General features: G+C 34.5%; 2 protein-coding genes across 2 annotated transcripts in view; both read left to right on the top strand.

The window, feature by feature from the left end:
- The window catches only part of LOC126764595 (coiled-coil domain-containing protein lobo-like), a 380690-nt gene extending 367593 nt beyond the window's left edge, over window positions 1-13097 (top strand). Inside the window, exons 2-5 of the mRNA XM_050482265.1 lie at window positions 10376-10735; window positions 10808-11522; window positions 12609-12790; window positions 12864-13097. Coding sequence (XP_050338222.1) covers window positions 10457-10735; window positions 10808-11522; window positions 12609-12790; window positions 12864-13097 — 1410 coding nt within the window. The 5' untranslated portion in view covers window positions 10376-10456. The remainder of the gene's footprint in view (window positions 1-10375; window positions 10736-10807; window positions 11523-12608; window positions 12791-12863) is intronic.
- On the top strand, window positions 2970-4331 carry LOC126764489 (uncharacterized). The gene is made up of 4 exons (XM_050482197.1): window positions 2970-2999; window positions 3058-3165; window positions 3241-3418; window positions 3477-4331. The coding sequence occupies exons 1-4, from the start codon at window positions 2979-2981 to the stop codon at window positions 4115-4117; spliced, it is 948 nt and encodes a 315-aa protein (XP_050338154.1). The 5' UTR covers window positions 2970-2978; the 3' UTR covers window positions 4118-4331.
- Window positions 13098-14320: the final 1223 nt, after the last annotated feature.

Below are 14320 nucleotides of genomic sequence, written 5' to 3'. Positions count from 1 at the left end.
ACAGTACCCTCACGGAAATCGCCCGCTGTCAGAAGCTTGAGACTGGTATCGCAATTGAGCTAATTCTGCTAGCCACAGCTAAGTACAACCGCACAATTCATTCAGTAACGAACAAAAAACCAATAGACGTAATACATTCAATACCGGACGAATTAATAAGGGAAATAAAAACTAGACTTACACGTATTCAGCAGAAAGATTTACAAAAACATAATGAAAATAGACAAACACGACCGTATAATCCAGGGGATCCAGTTTATGTGAAGACTAATAAAAGAATAGGAAACAAATTTTCAAAACTTAACACCGAAAAAGTAATCCATAAGGATCTTGGAACATTTGTTATAATTGATGAACGAAAGTGCACAAAAATAATTTGAGACACTGACCGCTCTCCCTTCTGTCGCCCTTAGGATCATTCTGCTTTCGTTAAACTTTCGAGCTAACGCGGGAATTCTCGACTATACCAACTCTTATTACATTCCAATTACATCCGGAGCTGTAGCTGTTTATGAGCAGCATGACTTTCTACTTCATAGAACTAATTTATCAACATTCGAAGCAGTAGCTGAGGAGACAGACGAACTACTGATCCAATGCAACTATTGGACGCAATAAAAATACACCATCGGTACGCTAGAGGTATAAATATTCTGGGGACTGCCTTGAAATACATAACAGGGACTCCAGACTCCGACGATTTTGAAATGCTCAAGATCAGAACCAATGCCGTATTAGAAACAAACGAACAACAAATAGCGATAAATTCAGCTACACAAAAGAGAATAAACGAATTGACAGTGACGGTAAACAAATTACTACAAAATGCAAAAAGCACTCAAATAGATACGGGATATCTCTTTTCTCTAGCCTACGCCAGTAATAGAGCAGTTATAATGGAATTGGAAACCATTTTAACGTCAATCACTCTGGGCACGTTAAATATCGTCAACCCTATCCTGCTAAATGGTATGGAGATCAATGGGTTGTTAGCTGCTGAACACTCTGCAAACATTAGCATAAGTGATTTATTGTCCATTTCTAAAATTAAGATATTTCAAGATACGAATAGCATTTACTTTGTTATTAAATTCCCAAAAATAGACAGATTCTGTAATAATGTAAAGTTGCTGCCAGTGATCCATCACGGAAAAGTTATCTCTCTAGAAACAGACGTTATTGCTGAATGTAATGGTAGATACATTCCACTCTACAACTGCAAGGAAGCTGTAGCGGCAAACTTTTGTCAGCCTCTGAAAGCCCCTGTACGCTACAACTACTTAACGAACACTCCGCAAAATGTAAGTCAAAATCCGCCGATAACGTTCCCGCTATTGAGGAAGTTGATAATGGCATCCTGGTAATCAACGATCAACCAGTGTCTATACAATCTCAGAACTTGACGAAACTAACGAAGAGAACTTTCCTTGTAACATTTGATTCAGAGATTATGGTAAACACTAAGACCTACGTCAACTGGGCTAAAACTATTCGATCGCATCCCGAAGCTGCACGCGCACAATATGTAAATTTCACCGAACACATTAATTTACTATCGTTACCATACTTACAGAAAGTAAATATGAGGAACATTAGGCACATAGCGAGGCTGCATGATCTTGTTAACCCCCGTTCATTACAATCAGGGGGCGCACTTCTCTTGCTCCTATTTGTCATCTCTGTAGTTGGAGCAATCTTAGTGAAACGAAGACGAACTAGCATGGTGATATTGAATAAAGTCATCAAAGAAGCCGAGGACGCCTTCATTTCAAGAAGGGGGTAGTTAACACCGGTAAACACGTATCCGGTCAACACTCCACTCCCACCGATATTGCTGACGGTGCGTCGGCAGGTTTGAGTGTGGAAATAGCGTAACGACAACTCTCCCACCGATACTGATGACGAAGCGTCAACTAGGTAGCGCGTGACAACAACAACATCGTTACAGCGGAAAAGCAAGAGGTAAATTGCCGAATTGCATTTTGCAAGTCACATGGCAAAACATGTGCAGCAACTGACAGGTAAAACAAAGAGTCAGGTATTTAGGCGTAGTCGTCGCAATATTTTATTAAGCAAATCAGTTGTAATAACTCGATCGATAGAAACGGCTACTCTTGTGTAAACAAGAGAAATAAAAAAGATTAAAACTCAACAAGTGTTTTAATAATTTGTACATACATATGTGCGTCGGCTTGGTCTTCAAAATGTTATCAAAACCTCTAATGCCCAATATACATATTTGTTTGTATATTTATTTAGGAAATAATGGAAATATGACTTTATTATAAATTCCAACAGATTTAATACAATGTATCATTAAATAGGTCAAATTGCACATACATACATACATATGTATATACTAATGAGCTTTGTTATTAAACATGTATGTACATAGTCGCTTGCGCATTGTAAATATGCGAATCTGTGAACGTACATTTCTAAACATTGAAATTAGCATTATTTTTCTCATTTAACACTGAAAATGCTCAATTCTGCTATTTTCGACCCTCCTGTTTAATATTGGTGAAATCCACTAATAGAAAAGAGTACCCCTCTAAAAAATGAAATATCGTAAATTTAGCAACGCGGTTAACCTTCTCTATATCAGAGAACGTCTATCATAGAGAAGGTTCACGGCGCGAAGAACGTAAAAATATTTTTCGCTAACTCGGTCGAGACGGAAGTGTTTCACCACTGCCAGCTCTGCAGGAGAAATTTTAACATTTTCGCTTGAAAAGAGCTGAGCGTGGAATACAAATTATGCTCAAAACTATAGGGGTATTCGGGATCTGTTGTATTTGCCATTGTATTTTTGTATTCGTGGTTTCTGTGGTTTTTATAGTAAATGTAGTAAAAATCCAACAACAAAATAAACATACCATTCAAATACAACAGTGTAAGAAAATACAATAGTGCGACCCTATTGTAATTGTGGTTTTTGTTTCGTACATTTCTCACAGCTGATCACAATTAAAAAGATGGCTGAAATGATGGACGCTGTAAGTTTTTATTGCTAAGCTTTTTTTTAAATATTTTAATAAAAAGTCTATTTTACAGAAGTTAAAAAAGGATAAAATAAGGCGGCGGGAAAAACCTAATAAGAAATGGACAGAAGAAGAAGTGGGACAAGTTCTTAACTATTTGCAGGAGCATCCGTCGTTTGAAGTAATTTGCAGCTATTCCTATTTTGTTTGTTTATATTTATTTGTATGGACGCTTTTATATCTCTTTATACTATAGATGCCTTCTGCACAAATTTTTTACAAAAAATTACTATTAGAAACAGGAATCGCAGCAGATTGGAATTTAGTTCGGTGGAAAGTACGCAACATGCGCACCGCATACAACAAAGCAGAGCAGTGGAGAAATGGGACAGGCGCCGGCCTGTTAGAGGAACAAGGTATCGAAAGTATTGATCGTAAGTATAATGAATTTCGAAATTTATATTTTATTGGTAATTTATTTTATGCTTTTAGAAAAACTGAGCAAGATGTGTCCACATTATAAGCGATTGCAGAGCATATTTTTTAAGAGCAAATCGGCAGACTCGACACAGTACGTGTTCCAGTCCGAAGATGGTACAACTAATCATGGTGAATGTGAAATTATTCAGCAGAGCGAATATGACAGTGGTAGTATGTTCGTTGACGAAATTGCGACAACGACTGAAAGCGAACATGATTATGTATTTTATACGTTGCCGAATGATATCGAAATTGCAACACCAGTTTCTTCTAAACGAGCTCAAAATATAAATGACAACAAGGCAGTAGAATTCGCTGAAAAGATGAGGAAATCGGCACCGAAAACAGCAATTAGCAAATTATCTGCACTACAATCGGAAAGAAATGAGCTACAAATGCAACGCTTAGAATTAGAAAAGGAGAAACACAGAAACTACATGGAAAGGGAGGAAAAACGGATAAGTATAGAAAAGGAAAAGTTTGTTTTGGAAAAAGAAAGACACGAGAAGATGTTTGAGCTGGAAAAAGAAAAATTTGCCATAGAAAAAGAGAACAATAAAGATAAATTAAAAATTTTGACTATGGAGCTGGAGATGAAGGAGCGGCTAGCACGTTTTGAGTTAGAACTAAAACAGAAGCTAAGTTTTTTTTAGAAAACAGAAACCAAAAATTACACATTTTCCTTTATTTATTTATGGAACAACAATCTATTGTTATATGAAAGAGTGCCTCATTAAACTTTTTGTTTATTAAATTTATTTTTAACTTAAAAAACTTGTACTGTTACTAGTCATGTGGTATAAACCTCGTCTTTTCATTTCGATTTCCTGTCGGGTATTAGTTTGGAATTCTTCTTCTGGTTGGTTTGGTTCTCGATTTTCTTGATCGACAAATATTGTCTCTATTTCCTTTTGGTTTAATAAAATATTGTGCAAAATGCAGCAGACTCGAAACCAATCACAACAAAATTTGTGACTTTCTCTGTTTTAAATTCGCATTCTGAGCTCCTTTAGACTACCAAATTTCTCTTTTAACAACCCAAAACAATTTTCAATTCGTACGCGATACTTACTATGGCGTCGATTGAATTCATTGCGTTTTTCAATTGCTTTGAGTTGCTTTGATATGGTGTTATTAACGTTTTGGAAATCGGATAAGCTGAGTCACCTGCTAGCCACTGAAATCCTGAAAAAAATTTCGACTCTTCAAGAAACAAAGCGCATGTTTTATATACTTTTGCATCATGAGCGCTACCCACATGGCCCACTACAATATGTCTGATTCTGCATTTGTGGTCACAAACCACTTGAGCTTTTATAGAGTAACGTCGATTTTTAGAAAAATACGTCGTGTGGCTATGGACGGGCGCTTCGGCAAGAGCAATCTCTGTACCATATACGTAACCAATGCAATATGGAAGTTCGTTGAACGTTTGGGAAACTACATATTAAATTTCTTTCAGCGTAATCTGGCCAAAAAATAATTTTTCTCTCCAATCGTTGGAAAGCTTTAAATACTCTTTCTGTTACAACGCCAATTGTGCTTCCATCGCCAATTCCAAAAATAGAAGCTATTTTCCTTATGGAAGCATTTTCACCGTAAGCCCCAAGTCTGTATAACACAACTGCAACTTGAAACTCTATAGAAAACTGTTTGCAGGAGTGAAGTCGATTAAAAACCTCATCTGTTTTAATTAACCCAACCAAATGAGTGAATTTAAATCGATCCACCCTACATCCAAACGCCAAGTTATACTTTTTGGAATAAATTTCTCAATTCCTCGGCGGCACTGCAATATAATGATCACCTCTTCCATAGAGCAGTCTAAAATATCATCCACGGCTGCATCATCGGCATCTACAAATACGGAACTCGAATAAATAGATCTTTATTTATAAGTATTTAAGTTACCTACCGTTCACATCAGCAATTCGATTTTCACAATTATCAACAATAAAATCTAATATTTTAGTTTTTTCGCTTTTTCGCGGCATATTTCTCACTTTTGTTTATTTGTTGTGGCACAAAAATCAGCTGTTCGGCAAATTTTACAACGACATTACAATGGGTGTGTTCGCGATTTTCTTGTGTATTTCTGAATTCGTTGTAAAAAAAGTAAATAATTACTACGAATACAACAGATTCCGAATACCCCTAATATATTGCTCTAACAGACGTATGTTCGCTCTTTTGCTTATAAATATTTTTATTCGTTTATATGCAAACATGTGTATTCGTATGAATTCTTTTTGTGAATATTAATGAATACATGTGCAATTAAATACATTTGAATTAGATTACTTTTTCAAAGCAATATTCTTAGTTAATGTGGAAATAAAGCCTATTTTTAAAATTATTTTTTGTACCTGATATATTCATACTTATGTGTATACTTCATTACATACAGTTGTGTTCAAAATAATAGGAGTGCATCACAATATGGAATATAAAGTTATGTTTTTCAACGAAAACAAGAATTTTATTAATTTATCCACGAATTGTTCATTTTATGCAGTTTTATTATGCACTTTTAAATTTTTAGTAATACACAGTAAATGAAAAAAATAAATTATTTAAATAAGAACCCCAAAAATTCGGTGTTCAAAATAATAGGAGTGTATCACAAAATACAATAAAACTAAAAAAAATAAAAAAAATTGGAAATTATCACTAGTATATAAGTTAGTTTAGTTAATATTTAGTAGAGTAACCGCCATTTTTTTATTACTGCTGCAGATCTGCGGAACATGGGATCGATCAGATCACGACACCTTTTCATCGGGATTTGCTGTCATGCCTCGTGGACTGTGCTCCATAATTCCCTTGCATTTGATGGTCTGCGGTCAGCAACAACTTTCTTAATATCTGCCCACAAGGCCAGGCGACTGAGCAGGCCACGACAAAACCTCAACTTTATTGACTCGAAGCCATTCCTTTGCAGATTTACTTGTGTGTTTCGGGTCGTTATCTTGCTGAAACAACCGCTTTAATGGTATATTCCATTCGGCCTATGGCAGCATAACTTTTTTCAATATATCCACATACACGTACTGATCCATGGTTTCTTTTATCAGATGGATTGGTGCCACGTCATTGTACGAGAAGCTTTCCCACTATGCACCGCCATGTTTGACGGTCTTAAGAGTGTATTGCGGTTTATATTCTGTATTTGGTGGACGACGGATATACTGCCTAGGCCCTGTGCCACCAAATAAAACCACCTCATATTCCTCTGTCCACAAAATATTTCTCCATTTCTCCGGTTGGCAGTTGCCATGTTCCTTGGCGAATTGGAGCCGTGCTCTAATTATGTTTCTTTGTCAACTATGGTACTATTCGCGGACTCCGCGCAACTAAATTATATTCCAATAAACGTCTACGAACTGTTACGTCACTAACATCAAGATCTAGGCGCTTTTTTATTTCTCTAGACGACGCTTTGGGATCTTTCTTAGACGACTGGAGTATACGTCGATCGATTTCATTAGTAGTTTTGCATTTTCGTCCACGTGTTTCGGCTTTATTTTTGTAGGGCAGGGAATTTGATATCATTTGATCAGAGCATCCGAATATTTCTTTAATTTCTTTATAAGTTTTCCCGTTTTTTTCTAAGATTTTTAATGATTTCACGCTTTTTGTCGCTGGGATGTTTTCCTCTACCCATTAATTAAAATAAATGATTTATCCTTTAAAAATCCCATCGTTTTTATTTTTTTCTTCTTACTTTTTAGTTTTTTTTTTATAGATTTTATTTATTTTTTTATTTTGTTTAAATAATAATGTTTTATACCACTTGGTATCTCACATTACGATTTTGTGAACAGCGCAATTCAGTGACCGACCCAGATTTGAACTCATAACATTGGAAATAATGTAAACAGGTGAAGTTTATGCTTTGTGTTTTACTCGCGGAATACCGTTAGAAATATTTCTTGAAAAGTGCTTGACGTTCATGTTTTAACATGATAATTTTTTTTGGGTTAAATATTTTTCTCAGGGGCACTCCTTTTATTTTGAACACAGCTGTATGCAAATATATAAAAAACTATCATAATATTTTAGAAAATGTAAGTATATATATTATAATAGTGATAAATGTAAATAAATCGTATATTTTATCATTCAAAACTTATATTCACATGTATCATGACCATATGTGTTTATGTTCGCTTTCGCGAATTCAAATCATATTATCACTTATCAATAAAAACATGTGCGCGCTGCTCCTATGTACATATGTATATAAATATGTGCGTATGACATTGGCACACAAATAACGCATACACAACATACATACTTCTCTGCGTCCACATGTAGATATGTCACCCGCAAAACTACAAACATTGCTTTACAAAAACAACAATCGTTTGAAATAGCATCATACATACTTATGTACATATATGTGTACACATGTAAATATGTGCGTATGACATTCCCACACAAATAATCCATACATATATATCCATACTTATATGCGTTCACATGTCGATATGTCACCCGCAAAAATTACAAATATTGTTCTACAAAAACAACAATCGTTTCAAGTAGCATCAGCAGCGTCACAAGCCATTAGGCATGGCAGCCAAATAGTCGATGCCCAAATTTGTAGAAAAACACACAACAACTGCTTTTTCATTCATGAACGCAAGCGCACTTTAAACAGGCAAACTCGCTTCATTCATAAAAGCAAATGGTGTCATCTCCCCGAGCATGCCTTTGCCAACAAGCGTCTTTTTGTGACGATGGCAAATGCTAAAAATCATAAATTGAACAATTTCTGATATTTGTATGAGAAGGAAAAAGTGACAACCCTGCAAATATAAGTATTCAAATATATTAGAATAAAATTGACAACATAGTTTATTTGTCGATTTTCAATTCAAGAAATGTATCGAAGAAAATGTTCAATATTCGTCTGATTTATGTGTACAGTCAATCCCGGTTAAGTAGTACTCCGCTTAAATGAAAATCAAATCCCTCCCTCATCACTCTTAACAGCCAATATTATACCTTGCTGTATCACACATTTTGTTTTTTGAAATACATAGAAATTATTGATTTAAGTACCACTCGCTTAAGTATCCGCGGTCGCTTATGTACCATATTACATTTTTTTTTTTAACAAACTACAAAAATATGTATCTTTGATTGTGGCACATAACCGGGATTGACTGTATTTGTCAAGGAATGTAAAAAATATTTTTACGCGGCTTGCAAAAATTTGCGTCGATATGTATGCTAGCTCATATAGAAACATACATACATATGTATTTACGCTGGTTTGTAGGAGAAGCTGTTACAGCGGCAAGCGGTGACAATCGGCGCTCGTTCGCTTATTTTTTCGGCACAGCTCGGATTTTCTACCATCAACACAATGTTGTGATGCTTTGTTGTCGCGTAGGTCCGTTGACAAAACGTGAGCTTCGGCACTTGGTTGTCCGTGTCAACGTAGATTTCGCATGAAGCATTGAGTGTACATATTTACAAATGTACATATATTGCATGTAGACAAATTTACAAACATTATGCGTATGGTCTGTCATATTTGTTTATATGCACGCATACATACATTATATACATACATATGAGCACATGTGCGACCGCTTGGTCTTTTAAGAACTTTTAATGTAAATGTGTAAATTTAAAACTAATCACCATAAATCTATTTGTATTAATTACACTGTGGAACATTTTTGGGATTATTGTCTGGGGGGTGAGAAATTCCAAGTCAGGGTGATGGTACTAGGTCAGTATAGTAAAATCCTCCTTTTTTTTATGACTTTTTAAATTTTTTCCTTATCTTGATGTTTTTTCGCTTAGTTGTAACATTTTGGCAAAAACGTAGTTTAACATAACTCGCGAACCACTATTATCTATTTTTCCAATCCATTAGACGGTTGTAGCAGTTTTTACACACTATATTTGGTATCCAATTTTGGTTCACTATAACGTAAGAAAAAATTTAAAAGGTCATAAAAAAAACTGACACGTACGAACGCCAAACCCTTTGAGTGTTTTACTATACTGGCCTAGTACCATCACCCTGACTTGGAATTTCTCACCCCCCAGATTAGCTGTTGTACTGTGAAATTTAAATGGTCATAAAAAAAACTGACACATACGAACGCCAAACCCTTTGAGGGTTTTACTATACTGACCTAGTACCATCACCCCGACTTGGAATTTCTCACACCCCAGATTAGTTGTTGTACTGTGTTATTTGGGTAATAATACATACCTTACCAAATACTTACATATATACGGATCATATATAAATTATATGGCGAGCCGGTTGCGCATAGAAAATAAACGAATCTGTAGGAGTAAATTTGTTTACATTAACACTTAACACTGAAAATGCTCAATTCTGCTATTTTCGTGGTGAAACACGCTTATAATTGGTCTGTGGTGAGACTCCTCCATCTCTGCCGAGTACCCCTTCGAAAAATTACGATATTTGAAACGTGAACCTTCTCAATGATAGACGTTCTCTGTCTATATTATAAGTTCTCTGATGTCGACTTCATAATTACCAGTACGTTTTATATTTTTTCACAAAAAAAAAAATGTATTAAAATTACAGCTAGTTACTTATTTGGGGTAGATTTATTAAGTACATTGAATATTGCATAATATAAAGCAATATAGCAGCAATTAACAGATAAATTCAAATACTCAATAAATAGTGATACATTTCAGAGTTTACCATAAGTTAATTTAGTCAAAAATCCAATTATGCTAAATTAATTGACTGCTAGTTCTTTGACGTAACAAAAATGTATTATAAGTAGGTATATTTAAAGACAACATATAGAATGTAGTTTAGTAGTATGGTATATACATAGTAATACATACATACTTGGTCCAAAAGAGTCAAATATATATTTTTTTAATTATTTTTTTTTTTACAGCCAACACGTTTAGTGTCACCAGCAAGCACTCTTCGAAAACGTCGAGGAAATAGTTTTGAAATAGCTACATTGCTTTGTAGCATGTTAATTGGTGCAGGCTATCCTGCAATGGTAGTATCTGGTATTGCGCGGGCAGAGACAGTTTTGAATGATCAACGTAATGTTCCATATCCGCACCAAATAAAAGAAGTCAAAACAGAAGAAAAGGAAAATCCAAAAATCTGGGCGGGACAAAAATACAAACTACGTACTATTCCGGATTTAGAAAGCCACTTAGAAGAGAATATTGTCGAAATGATGAAACAAAAAGAAGAAGACGAAAAACAATTGCGGTTAGAAGCAGAACGTTTAGAATTGGAGGTAATATGCAAGATAGACTGATAAAAATTTTATTTACGTGTACGATTTCATATATTCATACTTATTGATTAGGAAATGGAATTGATTGCTGTAGATAGATATCATTTTCGACGTTCTCATGCCTGGGTCGTAATTGTTGATAATGCGCCTTGGAGTATCAAGCCAAAAAAAACATACGTGAACGACGAAGGTGACCAGGTGCTCGCGCCACCAAAAGCTCGTTTCATTGAGCCTTCCACAGGCTTCATTTGTGATACCCATTGCAAGCAATATATTATTATTGATAGTGTATGGGATCACCAAAATTATTATGTAAACATGCAGGATTATCAAAGGGTAAGTGAACTACGTTGGAATTTACAGGATAACAAAGATTGGGAGCATATTCTCCCAGGAGAGCCGCCAGAAATGCGTTCGTTTACTGCAGGATCTGATGAAAACATCTCAGAAAGCATAAGATCGTTAGGAGAAGAAAAACATTTAGACACAATACGGTCATGGGTAGATAAACTGCACATTGGTCTGAAAGAATTCGAAGAGAGATTTCCACACTTACAAAAAACTATTTATTACGCTGGTGCAGTCCATGAACGATTTTCACGATATTCTCAACGCGATGGAAAATCTGAGCAATTAACTCTCTACAACGATGATGAGTATAAAGAACCAAGCATACGGTGGCAGTATTATGAAAATAGGTCAGATTTGCTGCAGCAAATAAAACTATTTTGTGAAAACGGAAAAATAGAGGAAACATTTTATAAAGGTCGAAACGATAGTCTTCGGTGTAAGTATTTTTGACAGATTCTGGTATTATACATATTATATGAAAAGCATTAGAATTTCTTCTCAGGTTTCTCTAACTTTTACTAAATTTCCAAATAAATTATGTATGTTAGGTGGACATGGTTATAATCAGTGTTGACTTATTTTCACATCTAGAAGAAATACCAGTCAGGAATCTCCCGCTGGCTGACAAAGCTTTCGTACTTTGAAAATCCTGATACAATGGTGGAATAGTAAACTATCGTGATGTAAAATGTCGAAAATTAATTCAATATTCGTTTTTTAATGAGACCGTGAAATGATTTCCATCACATTTGATATCTTATTAACTCATTCCATTATTACATTTTCCTTTTGTCAGTAAAATTTATATTCAAAGCAGCTTAACTAACACAAATCACTATCTTCGTCATAGTAACATCCACAATTTTTATTTCCTAATCAGGTGGAATGTTGTTAATCGAAATAATATCGTTAAATTTTATTCTATATTATTATTATATAAATTCAGCCAAATGAACGATATTTAACATATTGTGTATAAGAGATATGTGTATGGTACGCAAAAATTTTAAAACCGATTTTATTCACAATCATTACTAAACCGCATTGTGATTAGCAAAAAATGTCCGTTAAATTTGTTAAATCATAGACGTCTTGGTGATATGAAGATTATAAAATTGGACAGAGATAAAAGAAATATTATCGCGATGTTATCAGTTTTTAGTAGTACCGCTCATTATTTTCAGAAAAATACATATTTTCAAATTGATTCAGACATTTCAAGATAATGGTATTCACGGAAATTTGTCAAATAGTCGCTAAAGCATAGCATTTAACGAGGTATTGGGCGGACATGCCCATTGGCTACTCTTACATCGACAAACCTTTCTAAAAAAATTGGGTTTAGTTCCAAATTTTATTAATTTTCATACTGATGTGAAAAATTTCCAATTAGATTAGTTAATATAGTTTTAGTAGTTTTTGAGATACATACACAAAATTTATGGTGTATGATCCTTTTTCGATAATTTTTAAAATGTCATACTTTAATCGTCACACATTTACTATATATTATATTTTGCAGTCATGGAATACAACCGTGATCCTAATGAGCCAAAAACATTGCATTTTTATCCAACTACGAGAGTTGACTCCTTGAAAAATCTTTCCGTCAGCAGTGAGAGAATTGTTCTTAATTACAGTAACCGTGCTGACCATTGTACTTTAAAAGAGTTCGAATTCAAACCAGGTGGACAAGCATTGAAGGTTTTGAAATACTTAATACACTAGAATGAATGAAATGACAAAATTATCTAATCTATTATTTTTATTTATACAGAAAACAATAGAAAAATTTAAGCGTCAAAGTGTTGGATTTGTACCGGCCTATAAAGATATTGCAGAGCGAACTATCGATTTTGATCAAGGCAAAATTTCACTAAAATTTCACTATGCTCTCGGAGCCTTAACCTCATCAACGCTATCGTTTACTAAACCAGCAAAACCAGATTACGGACATGAAATACAGTTTGATCCTCAACTTACAAAATCTTACAAAGTAATTAAGTCTTAATAAAGATTATCTATTTTCATTTTAAGATTCATCGAAACTGTTATGAAAATATGGTACCCAATTTAACTATAATTAAAGTAATAGTGATAATTTTCAATTAAAAGAAAGGTGCGAAGTACGGGAGGAACATTACATTATGCAAGTATGAATATTGTGAGTAAAAATATGCTCCTATTTGTATGAAAATAAGCACCACAAATGAGAAAGAGTTAAAGCAGGTTATACAATGTCTGTGCTACATGTCAAGTATTGCCTAACGTCGCATCATGGCGGATATGCATACCGAATTCTAAGTATGCATACAAGTATGAGCAAATCTTTCATTTTTCCTGCTCCTTGTTGCGAAGGGTAGCAACGTGTATCTTGCGGTATGCAGACCGATGTCATTCTTGTTTAAATTTTGTAGTGAAAGGTTGCGCGCACATCACAATGGCTACGAGTATAATAGAAAACGAATTTTGGCGGGAATTTGTTAAAGCCTTTAGAGGAGAAAAAGGCTTTGGGAAAAAAATGAATTTTACAAGAATAAGTTAAAAAGAATACAAAATTGGCAAAAACTTGTAAACAAATATAAAGAAATTGATGAGGATACCACAATTGATATGGTAAAAAAGCGCATTAATGGCATGTAAAATACCTATAGAAAAGAATTTAAAAAAATTTAAAATTTTTAAAAGTCTGATGCTGGCGGGGAGGACATACTTATATGAGCTAACGCTTTGGTCACCACTAGACTTCCTTCGAGAACACGAAGTTTTTTTTGGCTTTTTTTACTTCTCATTTTCCGCGCACACCGAAAGTACAAATAGCGCTAAAATTTCCTTTTCTGAGACTCGCTTCATTCACTTCAACGATTACAACGAAATGATGTCTGAACAACCTGTCGCACAAGTGAACTGACTTGCGACACGGAGTATATTCCATTTAAGATCGAGTGTAATAGAACATTATCTACTCTGACAATTTGCAAAGTTCAATGGCGTGGTAATACTTTCAGGTGTAGATATTGTTAAATTAAAAAAGTTTGAGTAAAACCGATGAATGGATTACAATCATAGGTATCTGGTTTCGTATTAATTTGTACTAGTATATGAAATTTAATGCTCTAATTTACAAAACCAAAATCATCAAGTGGCATTTTGTAGGCGTCGTATTCCGGTCATCTACACTAACAAACTGCTTACACAATAAACTGACCACATGTACCGTGATATCTCAAGCTT

The sequence above is a fragment of the Bactrocera neohumeralis genome, unplaced genomic scaffold (assembly GCF_024586455.1).
Source record: "Bactrocera neohumeralis isolate Rockhampton unplaced genomic scaffold, APGP_CSIRO_Bneo_wtdbg2-racon-allhic-juicebox.fasta_v2 cluster09, whole genome shotgun sequence".
Lineage (NCBI taxonomy): Eukaryota > Metazoa > Arthropoda > Insecta > Diptera > Tephritidae > Bactrocera > Bactrocera neohumeralis.
The sequence above is the reverse complement of the archived record's forward strand: the minus strand, read 5'-3'. Positions and strand labels throughout refer to the sequence as shown.

What these genes read in the sequence shown, in the direction of transcription:
- LOC126764489 (XM_050482197.1), top strand. Translation starts at nt 2,979, where the DNA reads ATGGCTGAAATGATGGACGCT. An exon ending in TGGCTGAAATGATGGACGCT is followed by an intron (nt 3,000 to 3,057) that starts GTAAGTTTTTAT and finishes TCTATTTTACAG; the next exon opens with AAGTTAAAAAAGGATAAAAT. An exon ending in AGGAGCATCCGTCGTTTGAA is followed by an intron (nt 3,166 to 3,240) that starts GTAATTTGCAGC and finishes TTTATACTATAG; the next exon opens with ATGCCTTCTGCACAAATTTT.